The sequence below is a fragment of the Leopardus geoffroyi genome, chromosome C3 (assembly GCF_018350155.1).
Source record: "Leopardus geoffroyi isolate Oge1 chromosome C3, O.geoffroyi_Oge1_pat1.0, whole genome shotgun sequence".
Lineage (NCBI taxonomy): Eukaryota > Metazoa > Chordata > Mammalia > Carnivora > Felidae > Leopardus > Leopardus geoffroyi.
The window spans coordinates 118,919,328-118,935,422 of NC_059338.1; the positions used below are offsets into that span (position 1 = coordinate 118,919,328).

The 16,095-nt window shown below is 33.7% G+C and overlaps 1 protein-coding gene across 1 annotated transcript in view; it reads right to left on the minus strand.

Annotated features, from left to right (window-relative positions):
* CNBD1 (cyclic nucleotide binding domain containing 1) overlaps positions 1–16,095 on the minus strand; it is a 396,262-nt gene that overhangs the window by 22,606 nt on the left and 357,561 nt on the right. Inside the window, exon 9 of the mRNA XM_045454541.1 lies at positions 1,308–1,417. Within this exon, the coding sequence (XP_045310497.1) occupies positions 1,308–1,417 (110 nt within the window). The remainder of the gene's footprint in view (positions 1–1,307; positions 1,418–16,095) is intronic.

The window sequence follows — 16,095 nt, forward strand, 5'->3', positions numbered from 1 at the left end:
GCTCATTCCCTTTTTCAAGGTCCTAGTATAGCATTTTGTAAATAGAGCTTAGCTTTGAATGTTTTGTGAACTACCATTTGTTAGCTCAGCCCCAGCTGCATGGGTGGACTAACAGAGAATAAAAAAATAAGCACAGATGCCAGGACCAGAATTGATAGAATTAATAGCTGAGATGGAATTCCATGCAGACTTTCTTATTTAAATAAGAAAGAAACATGGAAAGAGAGTTTGATCCAGGGAACTAGCAATTTAGGCCCAAATTAGAAACAGTGGAAGAGGGCCTACAGGTTTTCAGTATGCATATCTCTGGAGAAAAAGTTGAAAGTCCAAATTATCTTTTCACAGAGACCTCAACACCATGGAAACAGGGATGAGTTGATGAGTAGCAAGTTTAAAAAAAAAAAAAAAGAATGTAGCTCTCAGAGTATGACATGACAGGGACTCAGAAGAGGTGAAAGATTTTAATAAGTATCCTGGGGTCAAAAGCAATATCTCACTTGAAGAACTGCCATTTATATAAATTTATAAATTTATAAATTTTTATAAGTTTTATAAGTTTTATAAATTTATATACATGGCAAATATAACTAATATAGCAAAATTCAACTAAGTTTACATATTAAACTGAACTCCATTGAAGACTGCCTGACCAACCAAAAAAAGATTAGTTCTAACTTTTTTTTATCACTCTGCATTAGTGTTTTGCCTGTTCTAGAACTTCATAAAACTGGAATTATGCAGCCTGCAGTCTTTTGGGTTTGATGTTTTTGCCCAACCTAATGCTTTGAGATTCATCCATATTCTTGTATGCATCATTAGCTTTCTTTATTGAGGTGTAGCATTCCATTGTATGAATATATCACAATGTTTCTATCCATTCAACTGTTAGTGGACACTTAGATTACTTACAGTTTTTGGCTTATGAAGACTTTGTGAGTCTTTTTGTAGATGTATATTTTTATTTCTCTTGAGTAAATATCTAGAGTGGAATTTCTGGGTCATTTGTTAAGTGTATTTTAGCCAATCTGATATGCTTGAAGTGATACCTTGTTGTGGTTTTAATTTACATTTTTCTGAGGAATAAAGATGTTAAGCATCTCTTAATGTGCTTCTAGTCATTCCTATGTCTTACAACTCAATTTACAACTTATCTTACATTCCTGTATCTTACTATTCAGTGAAAAGAAACAATAAAAAATAGTAAAAAAAATTGAACAGAAATTCCACAAGACAAACTAACAACAACTATGCAATAATTAGGTTGTATTAAATTATCATTAAAGAGAATAAATAAGTTTAAAACTTACCACTTTTTTTGGTTGTAGTTTCATAAGTCCTACAATATTTCTATAAATATTACAATATCCAGAATTAATATAAGCCACAAAAGAAATTATCTTCCCACTTTCCACTATCACTGAAAATAAAAGAGACAATTCATTATTTTACACTCTTCTCTATAAAAAATTATTTTAGATATGACAATAAAAGATGACATTTAATTCAGTAACTATTAGTGGAAAATTTCTTAATGGATGGCAGTTTATAGGTAGTACTCAGAAAATGACAAATTTACATCTTTTACTTCTATCTGTAACCTAATACATAAGTAAATATTGACAAAACTTTGGCAGTAAAGTCAACAGTATGCTAGTAAACTATCAGGTGGAGGAGACGGAACTATGGGACAAGTCCCAATTTTTAGCATTTACTGATTGTTATTGTGTTAATATTCCTACCATGGCTAATTTTAAATTGCTAGTGGCTTAACAACCAGCTCACAAAATCCCTGAATATTTAACTGTTGCCTCCCTGGAGACTATGCCTTGATCCAGGCCAGGCATTCTACTAAATATAGCAGTGGTTAAAAGCAGTGGCTTTGAGGCCATAATGGTTTGGTTTAAAACTCTACTCTGCCACTTCTTTTTTTTTTTTTTTCTTTTTAGTGTTTATTTATTTTTTGAGAGAGACAGAAACAGAGCGTGAGCGGGGGAGAAACAGAGAGAGACAGAGGCACAAAGTCCGAAGCAGGCTCCAGGCTCTGAGCTGTCATGCTAGCACAGAGCCAGATGCGGGGCTCAAACTCACAGATCCTGAGATTATGACCTGAGCCCAAGTTGGACGCTGAACCAACTGAGCCACCCAGGTGCTCTTGCCACTTCTTAAACGACCTTAGATAAATTATAGAACTTCTCTAAGCTTTAAGTTTTTCATCTTTAAGATAGAAAAATTGGGAGTTGCTGTTCTATACTCGACACATGGTAATTAAGTGTATATAAAGTACTTAACCCTAAGTTTTGGCATATAGTATTGCATAACAAATCATTTAATTATTATTATCATCACTATTTTCTCAAATTTGTGAAGCCACCCTAAGGCCAAGATATACTTGAAGGTGAACTGGATAATACCTTTACAAATACCAATGGGTTACAAAGCAATATAAATTAAAAGACATCTGACCTAAGTAACGTTATCAATAAAATGTAATTTAAATAATAAAATAGACTGGATTTATATGTATTAAAGTTACTATTTCAAATTGACTTTCAGATTTGTTGATTTTAAAACATATCAATATTTTTTTCTGAAAATCCCAAACAAAAGTGATAACATAAATATAAAGATATATGTGTATCTTTCTTGCCATTTTATAAAGTAGACAATTAAAAAGTATTTTCAATTACTCAAAAGCATTCATTTCATAGGGTAAATGAGTATGTATCAGCACAAGGAAAAATATTGGTGTTATGGAAAACTAGCTAGAGAATAGCATAGCTCTTTAAAAATTATGGTTAAAAAAGAACAAGGTGACAATTGTAAACATAATTTACCATAAGCAAAAAAAATGAATGCCAGTTTACAATGGAAAATACTTTACTATAAATCAAGTAGCGTTTCAATTATTTGGCTGACATGTTTATGAGAATATGTTATCTCCCTTTACTCATATAATATTCAGAGCTCAAAATTTATAATTAAAAAATTAAAAGGTTATTCTACTGTCACCAATAATTTATTTTGCTTAAATAAAAATTTATGGTAACACTTCTGCTGTCTTATACTGTGTTTCTTACAGCCAAACATTGATATTATAAATTTATCTTAAGATATAAAAGTAAAGTATGTTTGTAGAATTATTTGTAAATTGCATAGACAAGAAGAAATTTTCTCATAGATTCTATTCTGAAAAGCAAAGAGTACTTTCTACCAAAAGGCGATATGATAATAGAGGAAAGGTTATATGATACTAGAGCCTATCACATAACTGTTTTACTTCTTTTCGTCAATCAGTAGGATATAAAGTGAGGCATGGAGGGCGCCTGGGTGGCTAAGGTTGGCCAAGGGCGCCTGGGTGGCCTTGGTTAAGCATCCGACTTTGGCTCAGGAATGGAATCGTGGCCACAGAGAGCACTATGGAATCCATTTAGGACTGACTTATTTTGTCTTGAGTATAGTTGTCATTTTCCAAAGTGATTTTACCACCCTGTTCAGTTACATCTTTGGATTGTAAATGGATCAAGGAATTCAGTATTGCAAATCGAGGGATTAATGACCCTGTTACTATGTTTGTTTGTTTTTTTCATTTTCTGTGTGTTGACTTTTTAAAAATATATGAAAAATCTAGCTCGTTTTATTGGCTTTTGGTAAGGTACTGTTTTTTTTTTTTACTATCTTGTCCAGTATTTGAAAGAAGGAACTATTTATAATTCCCACTGTATATTTATAGTAAGAACATATTGTATTCTAAAAATATTTTAAATTAAAAGTTCTTAACCATTCTCAGTTTATATAAAACAAAATGACACTAAAACTAAAATAAAATTTTTGAGAGAGAGAGAGAGAGAGAGAGAGAGAGAGACAGGCATGAGCAGGGGAGGGGCAAAGAGAGAGGAAGACACAGAATCTGAAGCAGGCTCCGGGCTCTGAGCTGTCAGCACAGAGCCCGATGCGGTGGTTCAAACTCTTCAACCTTGACATCATGACCTGAGCTGAGGTTGGACGCTTAACCAACTGAGCCACTCAGGCACCCCCAAAACGACACCAAAAATTTTAATCTAGAAAAAATATCTCGAGCTTGTTTTATATTCTATGTCTCCCTCTCTCTCTGCCCCTTTATCCCCTCTCTGTCTCTCACTCTCAAAAATACATAAACTTAAAAAGAAAAGAAAATTTAAGAAAATAAAAATAAAGGGAGGCATGAAGCCTCCTGGCAATTGTTATAAGAAAAGGATAAAGTTAAACAGACACTAAAGAAGCCCATTATTTTAAACTTCCAGAGCTGCACTACTGAAAATCTTTTCTTGAAAGTCAAGCCCTGTATAGATCATAGAGAAGCATATATAATATCAAAGAAGATAAAAACCATGGAAATTGTTCATTGTTGAAGGCAAGGCAACAATGGAAAAGCTGAACCACTACAGCAAAATCTATGAGGCAGTCTCATTCCATAGAGGGGGATATTTGCTACCTGCATAATGTGTATGGTCTTTATAATAATCATAGCAAATGTTTATCTTAATGAAGACAATCTAGAAAAACCATTTTCATCTAGGTAAGAGTCTGAATTTAATAACATTACAAAAATTTGTAACACCACTTAAGTAAGAAATTTTAAATACAACTATTTTGACTAGAAAAAGAATCATGCAAATTACCTGTAAAGACTTAACTATCCCTCCCCACCCCCATTATGTTTCCTAATTTTACTTATTTGGCCTTGGATCCTGCTTCCCGTTACAAAGAACTTATGTCAGTGAGGTCAAGATTAATGTTCTTATCTCTATACCCTTTCCTCTTGGGTTACACAGAAAATGACAAACAACATAGAAATATCCAGGGGCACCTGGGTGGCTCAGTCGGTTAAGTGTATGACTTTGGCTCAGGTCATGATCTCATGATTCTGAGTTTGAGCCCCACGTTGGGCTCTGTGCTGACAGCTCAGAGCCTGGAGCCTGCTTTGGATTCTGTGTCTCCCTCTCTCTCTGTCCTTCCCCCACTCACACTGTCTCTCTCTGTCTCCCAAAAAAGGAACAAATGTTAAAAAAATTTATAAAAAAGAATATACCAAAGGATTATAACACAATATTAAGATCTAGTCATGAATTACATAGATGAAATTTTATTATTATATAAAGGTTATATTCATTGATGTTCAGGAATTAAAGTTGATTTCTATTTAAAAATTATATTTTGAAGCTCCTCATCAAAAACTCAGGCACATATTCTAAAACTGGAAATCACTAGACCATTATGAAAAATCAAATTTGATATTACTTAAGGTAAATAAGATAAGAAAAAAAAGCAGAAGGATTCACAGAAACTAAGCATTAGGCATTGTTCTTTTTATTTCTGTTGTTTATTACATGCTAGGGACTAGTTATAAGTCCAATAAAACTATTTTTTTCCAATTGTCACATCAGAAGTCATGAGAAGAATAATTCCTTACTGGCTATTGGTATTTTTTTCTGAACAGCATTTCATTTCAAAACTAACACTGTTCTGTGCAGTTATTGTTTCATAGTTCATTGATCTCTCTCCTTATTTTATTATTTTTCAAATTTTATTTGGGCTTGTTTTCTTTTTCCTAAACCTTTGGTGTCAAATGCCTAGATCATTCACTTTTCTTTTTTCTTGATTTCTGATGTATTCAACATCACACATTTTTTTTTATCTACTAATTTAACTATGTTTAACATATTTTAAAGTAAAGTGATTTTGTTTTTATATGGTTGACAGTTTTTCTTAGTAGCCTTTAATCAGTGGGGTACAATAAGATATAACTTTCCAAACAATTAGGACTGTACTTTTGCTGTCCTTTTAAAAACAACTCTAAGGTTTGTTTATCTTGCCCTTGAGTCTATGTGAACACTATGTATAATGTATTTTTGTAAATATTTCTTACGTCTTATATGCGGCAGGGGGCACAGCTCTTGGGTATGGAATTTTACATCTATCTAATGGCGTGAATTCTTTATTTGTAACGTTCAGTTTCTAGTTGTCCCTAATTTTAATCTATTCGGTCTACCAGTTCCTGAGAAGACTGTATATAAAGAGTTAACTTCAATGGTTATGGCACTTGTTTCTAGCTATAAACATATCAGTTATTTCTTTATATACTTTGAGGCTTTTTGATGTATTCATGTTCCTAAGGGGCCGGGGAAAACAGCCACATCCGAGGCAAAACTCAGGAGAGAGGTAGTGCCTGGGGCTTGGTCACAGACAGTGAAGAAGGGGGGAGGACATGAAAGCTGAAGACAGAGGATGGGTGCGTGATTGCTGATCAGGGAGAACAGAGTTACGATACTAGAGACTGGGTAGCTGTGTGATGCCATTTTCACTGCACCCGTGCATGCACATATGCACCTATGGGCACCCCAACAATCCACCCCAGTAGGCTACCAGTGCCATCTAGTGGAGAACGGAGCCATTACACTGAGCCTTGCCCAACTGGGCCAACCTTACTCTTCAAGAACACAAGTCTCACCACCTACTTTGTTTATGGACTATAAAGTGCTTCATAGTCTGACTTCTACAGGAAAACAGAATAGTTTCAGTACTATTTCAATCTGTTAGTAGGTCCATCTATTCAATTTTCGTTCTTTCTTTTTCTCTTTTACACTACTTTTCTTCTTTGTGAATACAGAAAAAACTCATTTTTACTTTCAATTTTTATAAAAAATATTTTTCTTTAATTTTTTTACTGTATTTTTTACTTTTGTGAAAATTTTTCAAATTCTATCTTACTTCCATCATTTTATTTTAGTCTACTTCAGTGTATTCACCTTTTCATATTTTCAAACGATTTCCTTTTCTTCTTTGTTCGTTTTCTTTTTTCTCTTTTTTGTTTCTTTTATTTTTCTTGATGCACAAAGAGAAAAACTTAACTTTTACTTTCAATTTCTATTAAAAATATTTTTCTTTATTTTTTTACTATATTTTTTGCTTTTATGTAAATTTTTTCAAATTCTGTTTTACTTCCATCATTTTATTTTAGTCTACTACAGTGTATTGACTTTTTCAAATTTTCAAATGATTTCTTTTTTTTCTTTTCTCTTTTTTCATTTCTTTTCTTTTTCTTGAATACAGAAAGAGAAAAATTCATTTTTATTTTTAATTTTTATTACAAATATGTTTCCTTAATTTTTCTTTTTTATTTTATTTTTTTAATTTTAATTTTTCTACCTCATTAATTCCTTTTCTCCCTTCAAAATAGCAAAACAAAGGAATTCACCCCAAAAGAAAGAGCACAAAGAAACAACAGCCAGGGATTTAACCAACACAGATACAAGCAAGATATCTGAACCAGAACTTAGAATCACAATAATAAGAATACTAGCTGGAGTCAAAGATAGATTAGAATCCCTTTCTGCAGAGATAAAAGAAGTAAAAAATAGAATGGAATTCAAAATGCTATAACTGAGCTGCAACCACAGATGGATGCAGCAGCAGCAAGGATGGATGAGGCAGAACAGAGAATCAGCGATATAGAGGATAAACTTATAGAGAATATGAAGCAGAAAAGAGAGGGAGATAAGGGAAAAGAGCACGATTTAAGAATTAGAGAAATCAGTGACTCATTAAAAAGGAACAACATCAGAATCATGGGGGTCCCAGAAGAGGAAGAGAGAGAAATAGGGATAGAAGGGTTATGTGAGCAAATCATAGCAGAAACTTTCCTAACCTGGGGAAAGGCACAGACATCAAAATCCAGGAAACACAGAGGACTCCCATTAGATTAAACAAAAACTGACCATCAACAAAACATATCATAGTCAAATTCACAAAATACTCAGGCAAGGAGAGAATCATGAAAGCAGCAAGGGAAAAAAAAAAAACAGTTCTTAACCTACAAGGGAAGACAGATCAGGTTTTCAGCAGACCTATCCACAGAAACTTGGCAGGCCAGAAAGGAGTGGCAGGATATATTCAATGTGCTGAATCAGAAAAATATGCAGCCAAGAATTCTTTATCCAGCAAGGCTGTCATTGAAAATAGAAGGAGAGGTAAAACATTTCCCAGACAAACAAAAATTAAAGGAGTTTGGGACCACTAAACCAGCCCTGCAAGAAATTTTAAGGGGGACTCTCTGAGGGGAGAAAAGATGAAAAAAAATATATATATATACACACATCTATGTGTGTATATATATATATATACACATCTATGTGTGTATATATATATATATATGTGTGTGTGTGTGTGTGTATATATGTATATATGTGTGTATATATGTATATGTGTGTATATATATGTATATATGTATATATGTGTGTATATATATGTATATGTGTGTGTATATATGTGTATATTATATATATATATATATATATATATATATATATATATGTATGTAAATACCCAAAGCAACAAAGATTAAAAAGGACCAGAGAATACCACCAGAAACTCCAACTCTACAAGCATCATAATGGCAATAAATTCATATCTTTCAGTACTCACTCTAAACATCAATGGATTCAATGTTCCAATCAAAAGACATAGGGTAACAGAATGGATAAGAAAACAAGATCTATATATATGCTGTTTATAAAAGACCCACTTTAGACCTAAAGACACCTTCAGATTGAAAATAAGGGGATGGAGAACCATCTATCATGCTAATGGTCAACAAAAGAAAGCCGGAGTAGCCATACTTACATCAGACAATCTAGACTTTAAAATAAATACTGTATCAAGAGATGCAGAAGGGCATTATATCATAATCAAAGGGTCTATCCACCAAGAAGACCTAACAATTGTAAACATTTATGCGCCAAAGGTGGAGCACAAAAGTATATAAATCAATTAATCAGAAAAATAAAGAAACTCATTGATAATAATACCATAATAGTAGGGGACTTCAACACCCCACTCACACCAATGGACAGAACATCTAATCAAAAAATCAACAAGGAAAGAATAGATTTGAATGACACACTGGACCAGATGGACTTAAAAGATATATTCAGAACATTTCATACTAAAGCAGCAGAGTATACATTCTTCTCCAGTGTACATGGAACGTTCTCCAGAATAGACCATATCCTGGGACACAAATCAGCCCTAAGTAAGTAAAAAACGATTGAGAACATACCGTGCATATTTTCACAATGCTATGAAACTCGAAACCAACCACAAGAAAAAATTTGGAAAGGTAACAAATACTTGGAGACTGAAGGACACCTTACTAAAGAATGAATGGGGGGCGCCTGGGTGGCGCAGTCGGTTAAGCGTCCGACTTCAGCCAGGTCACGATCTCGCGGTCCGTGAGTTCGAGCCCCGCGTCGGGCTCTGGGCTGATGGCTCAGAGCCTGGAGCCTGTTTCCAATTCTGTGTCTCCCTCTCTCTCTGCCCCTCCCCCGTTCATGCTCTGTCTCTCTCTGTCCCAAAAGTAAATGAACGTTGAAAAAAAAAAAAAGAATGAATGGGCTAACCAAGAGGTTAAAAAGAAAATTAAAAAGTACATGGAAGTCAATGAAAATGATAACACCACAACCCAAAACCTCTGGGACACAGCAAAGGCAGTCATAAGAGGAAACTATATAGCAATCCAGGCCTTCCTAAAGAAGGAAGAAAGATCTCAGATATACAACCTAACCTTACGCCTCAAGGAGCTGGAAAAAGAACAGCAAATAAAACCCAAAACCAGCAGAAGACAGGAAATAATAAAGATTAGAGCAGAAATTAATGCTATTGTACCCCCAAAACAGTAGAACAGATTAATGAAACCAGAAGCTGGTTCTTTGAAAGAATTAACAAACTTGATAAACCACTAGCCAGTTTGATCAAAAAGAAAAAGGAAAGGACCCAAATAAATAAAATCAATAATGAAAGAGGAGAGATCACAACAAACACAGCAGAAGTAAAAACAGTAATAAGAGAATATTATAAATAATTATATGCCAATAAAATGGGCAATCTGGAAAAAATGGACAAATTCCTGGAAACATACAATAAACACTACCAAAACTGAAACAGGAAGAAATAGAAAATTTGAACAGACCCATAACCAGTAAGGAAATCGAATTAGTAATCAAAAATCTGCCAAAAAACAAGAGTCCAGGGCCAGATGGCTTTCCAGGTTAATTCTACCAAACATTTAAGGAAGAGTTAACACCTATTCTCTTGAAACTGTTCCAAAAAAATAGAAATGGAAGGAAAACTTCCAAACTCATTCTGTGAAGCCACCATTACCTTGATTCCAAAACCAGAGACCACACTAAAAAAGAGAACTATAGACCAATTTCCCTGATGAACATGGATGCAAAAATCTTCAACAAGATATTAGCCAACCAGATCCAACAATACATTAAAAAAATTATTCACCACGAAAAAGTGGGATTTATACCTGGGATGCAGGGCTGGTTCAATATCCGCAAAACAATTAACATGATTCTTCACATCAATAAAAGAAAGGATAAGAACCATATGATCCTCTCAATATATGCAGAGAAAGCATTTGACAAAATACAACATCCTTTCTTGACAAAAACCCTCAAGAAGGTAGGAATAGAAGGAGTATACCTCAAGATCATAAAAGCCATATGTGAATGACCCAATGCTAATATAATCCTCAATGAGGAAAAACTGAGAGCTTTCACCCTAAGCTCAGGAACAAGACAGGGATGTCCATTCTCGCCAGTTATTCAACATAGTATTGGAAGTCTTAGCTTCTGCAATCAGACAACACAAAGAAATAAAAGGCATTCAAATCGGCCAGGAGGAGGTGGAACTTTCACTCTTCACAGGTGACATGATACTCTATATGGAAAACCCAAAAGATTTCACCAAAAAACTGCTAGAATTGATTCATGAATTCAGCAAAGTGGCAGGATATAAAATCAATACACAGAAATCGGTTGCATTCCTATACACTAACAATGAAGAGACAGAAAGAGAAATCAAGGAATCTATCCCATTTACAGTTGCACAAAAAAACATAAAATACCTAGGAATAAATCTAACCACAGAGGTGAAAAATCTATACACTGAACACTATAGAAAGCTTATGAAAGAAATTGAAGAAGACACACAAAAAAATGGAAAAAGATCCCATGCTCCTGGATAAGAAGAACAAATATTGTTAAAATGTCGATACCACCCAAAGCAATCTACATATTCAAAGCAATCCCTATCAAAATAACACCAGCATTCTTCACAGAGCTAGAACAAATAATCCTAAAATTTTTATGGAACCAGAAAAGACCCTGAATAGCCAAAGCAATCTTGAAAAAGAAAACCAAAGCATGAGGCATCACAATCCCAGACTTCAAGTTGGAGTCATCAAGACAGTATGGTACTGGCACAAGAACAGACACTCAATTCAATGGAACAGAATACAGAACCCAGAAATGGACCCACAAACGAATGGCCAACTAATCTGTGACAAAGCAGGAAAGAATATCCAATGGAATAAAGACAGTCTCTTCAGCTAGTCGTGCTGGGAAAAGTGGACAACAACATGCAGAAGAATGAACCTGGACAACTTTCTTACACCATACACAAAATAAACTCAAAATGGATGAAAGACCTCAATATAAGACAGGAAGCCATCAAAATCCTCAAGGAGAAAGCATGCAAAAACCTCTTTGATCTTGGCCACAGCAACTTCTTACTCAACACATCTCCGGAGGCAAGGGAAACAAAAGCAAAAATGAACTACTGGGACCTCATCAACATAAAAAGCTTATGCACAGCAAAAGAAACAGTCAGCAAAACTAAAAGGGAACCGACAGAATGGGAGAAGATATGTGCAAATGACATATCATATCACATAAAGGGTTAGTATCCAGAATCTATAAAGAACTTATCAAACTCAACACCCAAAAAGCAAATAATCCAGTGAAGAAATGGGCAAAAGACATGAATAGACACTTCTCCAAAGAAGACATCCAGATGGCCAACCAACACATGAAAAAATGCTCAACATCACTCATCATCAGGAAAATACAAATCAAAACCACAATGAGATACCACCTCACACCTGTGAGAATGGCTAACATTAACAACTCAGTCAACAACAGATGTTGGTGAGGATGTGGAGAAAGAGGATCTCTTTTGTACTGCTGGTGGGAATGCAAACTGGCGCAGCCACTCTGGAAAACAGTATGGAAGTTCCTCAAAAAATTAAAAAAAGAACTATCCTATGACCCAGCAATTGCACTACTAGGTATTTATCCAAGGGATATAGGTGTGCTGTTTTGAAGGGGCACATGCACCCCCATGTTTATAGCAGCACTATCAACAATAGCCAAAGTATGGAAAAAGCCCAAATGTCCATTGGTGGATGGATGGATAAAGAAGATGTGGTACATATATATAATGGAGTATTACCAAGCAATCAAAAAGAATGAAATCTTTCCATTTACAATTATGTGGATGGAACTAGAGGGTATTATTGCTAAATGAAATTAGTCAGAGAAAGACATATATCATATGACTTCACTCATATAAGGACTTTAAGACACAGACCAGATGACCATATGGGAAGAGAAGCAAAATTAATATAAAAATAGGGAGGGGGACAAAACTTAAGAGACTCTTAAACATGGAAAACAAACAGAGGGTCACTGGAGGGGTTGTGGGAGGGGGGATGGGCTAAATGGGTAAGGGGCACTAAGGAATCTACCCCTGAAATCACTGTTGCACTATATGCTAATTTGGATGTAAATTAAAAAAAATAAAAAATAAAACCTGTTTGGGGCGCCTGGGTGGCACAGTCGGTTAAGCGTCCGACTTCAGCCAGGTCACGATCTCGCGGTCCGTGAGTTCGAGCCCCGCGTCGGGCTCTGGGCTGATGGCTCAGAGCCTGGAGCCTGTTTCCGATTCTGTGTCTCCCTCTCTCTCTGCCCCTCCCCCGTTCATGCTCTGTCTCTCTCTGTCCCAAAAATAAATAAACGTCGAAAAAAAAAAAAATAAATAAATAAATAAAAATAAAACCTGTTAAAATAAAAATTAAAAAAAAGAGAGAGGCGAATCATAAAACAGACTCAACTATAAGGAATAAACTGAGCGTTACTGAGGGGAGATGGGTGGGGGGGGATGGGTTAAATGGGTGATGGATATTAAGGAAGGCACTTGTGATGAGCACTGGGTATTATACCTAAGTGATGAATCACTGAATTATACTCCTGAACCTAATATTGTACTGTATGTTAACTAACTGTAATTTAAATAAAAACTTGAAACTATAAAAAATTAATTAAAATTTTCATATAGCATGTAATAGTAAATTCTGAAAGATTTTTAATAAATTGAAAATGAAATATAATCATTTTAATTGTTATCTCCTTGATGTTTATTGAAGGCTAAATCTATGTATTTACTAATTGTATACTTTCATGATTTTTGGCTATGTATTCTGTCCACTTTTAATACTGGGCTTATTGTTTTTTCTTATTTGTAGTAATTATTCACAGATAATGATTATTAACCTTCATTACTATATACATTGCAAACATTTATTTCTAGTTTCCTAAGAACAAATTCACTTGTTTATAATTTTATCACATAAATTTTACCATTTTGCATGGGATCAAACTTGTTAAAATTCCTTTGATAAATTCAAAATTGAGACCCTTATTACTAATAAAATAATTCCATATTTTGTTTCAATAAATTTGTAAGATTTTTTTAATTTAAATGCTTCATATTATTTATAAGTTGAATAATGTCTAAAGTAAGAATTTTTATCTCAAATGGATAAAAGTTCCAAGACAGTTGTTGAAAATTCCATCCTATCCCCATCGATTAGAATTGTCCCTGCTACCATGTATAAATTGTTATGAAGTTATGAAATTTTTTCGGTGATTATTGTGATACTGTGCTCCAACACTCTTTTAATTATTTTAACATTAAAGTATGTTTTCCATTACTATGAGATAAGTTTTCCTATTGAAATTTTACCCCAAATTTTCTTGGAACATATTTTGTTTGCTCTTCCAGATAAAATTATGATGCTGATAATTTTGCTTGTCCTGCATACCTACTCTCTAAATTTATCTACTCTGTTGTTTGCCCTAAAATGCCAATCTTCATATAATTCATCCACTAGGCTCCGTCATCCTTTGGATTTTGTTTGAATTTGGCCAATAGGTGGCAAAGGAAGAGGACTATAGAAGAGAGAAGTTGAGATACTTATTCTGGCATCTGACTCTCTGATGGACTACTATGTATCAGAGGCTAAACACCTGTACCAAAGATACTTACTGCTATAGCAAAGGGCTTATGCCTAAAAATGTAGTCAGATACTGATACTAATGTTTCCACTTCAGATCTAAACATGGTAGTGGTTTTCTACTATTATCAGTTTCTGGACACTTTACCATCTTCTGGTACTTTTCCTTAAACTTAACCCTCACCTTTGTAAGTAGTCCCTTCCTTAAACTCTCTTCCATCACTCCCATGTAATATGCTGTCTATTTACTTCCAGAAGTCTTACTGATACCTATGGGATTCAAGTCCCATAAGATATTCTGTCAAGATACTAGTTTAGGTGGAATTAAATGTTTAAATATTATAATCTAATTTTTATTCCCCAAGCCTTTATACCATTCCAAAAAATTGTATACTTGGCCCATAAGGGGTTTGCACTTCTCTCACTAGTTACTGGATACTTAAATTTTAAGTGATGTTTTCCATTATTTAGCAAAATTAGTTATTGTTTCTTACACAAACTATAATATATTGATTTAAGAAAAGGAAACTGATGCTTGTTGATATAATAAAAAAGGGATTTTGAGGAAAAGATTGATATTTGACCCAAAGTCAATTACAATTACAGTGTCATGGTGAGAATAACAAAAGCATAGTAATTGTTATATTCAAGACTTTTATTCCACAGGAAAAAGTAGTATTGAATAAAATTAGATCAGATGGAAGATCTACAGATGACTTCCTTCTATATAAGAGAAGGATCACCAAAGAATTCTCAGTGGCATTATCAATGACTGACTTGATGCAAGCAAATAGAAACATTTAAAGGAAATACTTCAAATAGCAAGAATTGTATGATTACCAAATTCTAAAAATATTTATGATATCTCTGATATCATCCTTTTCTAGCACTATGATTAATCTTGATCTCTATATCTATCTATCTCTCTATCTATCTATCTATCTATCTATAGAATAGAATGCCAAGGAAAATCTTGACAGAATATCTTATGGACTTGGATCCCATAAGTATATCTATAGATAGATATAGATATACCTCTATCTATCTATCTATCTATCTATCTATCTATCATCTATTTATCTATTTATCTACTTATCTATCTATCTATAGAGAGAATGAGGGGGATGGTTAGTCAAATATACAAATAGGTGTATATATTTCATTTCAGTGGGATATTTTGTGTTTGGAAAGTAAACCATTGTATTTAGCCTGACATTTGCAATCAAAATCTCATTTCCAGTTGTAATGGCAAACTAACCTTATCTCACAAAGTTCCTTAGAGGATTAAAGAGATAATCTAACCTAATCTGAAAGAGACAGTGTTTTATAAGTAGCACTAATTTAATAGCAGAAATTATTTTCATATTTGTATAGGAAAATAAGTTTCTAAGTTTTCACCTGACAATCATATACTTTAATCATAAATTCTACTTAATCAAGGTAATTGTCCATTTAACAATTATACACTGATTAGTTACTTCATTCTAACACTACCTTACCATCCTACATTGATTTCATTTCAATTACTTAAGCAGCATTATTTCAGAGATGAATAATCACATACTAAATGGACTGACCCAAGAAAGTATATGGATACTGTGATGCATTCATCATTTGTATCTAGTCTACTTGATAATTAAATGTATTCATTATTTGAGATAATGATTTACTTCATTAATTTCACAATAATTAATTTTGATTCAGGATATATTCCATTTGGCATATGTTAATGTAATATGGACCAGTGTAGGTAAACTGTTTAAGTAAAGAGATTTATTTTATTATACGCTTTCAGAACATTGGTTATTTATACTTAAATTAGTTTAATCACTCTCTTTGATATTTATGTAAAAGTACACCTTAAAATACTTACTAATTATCCAGTCTTCATTTTTGTGCACAATATTCTGACTTGAAAA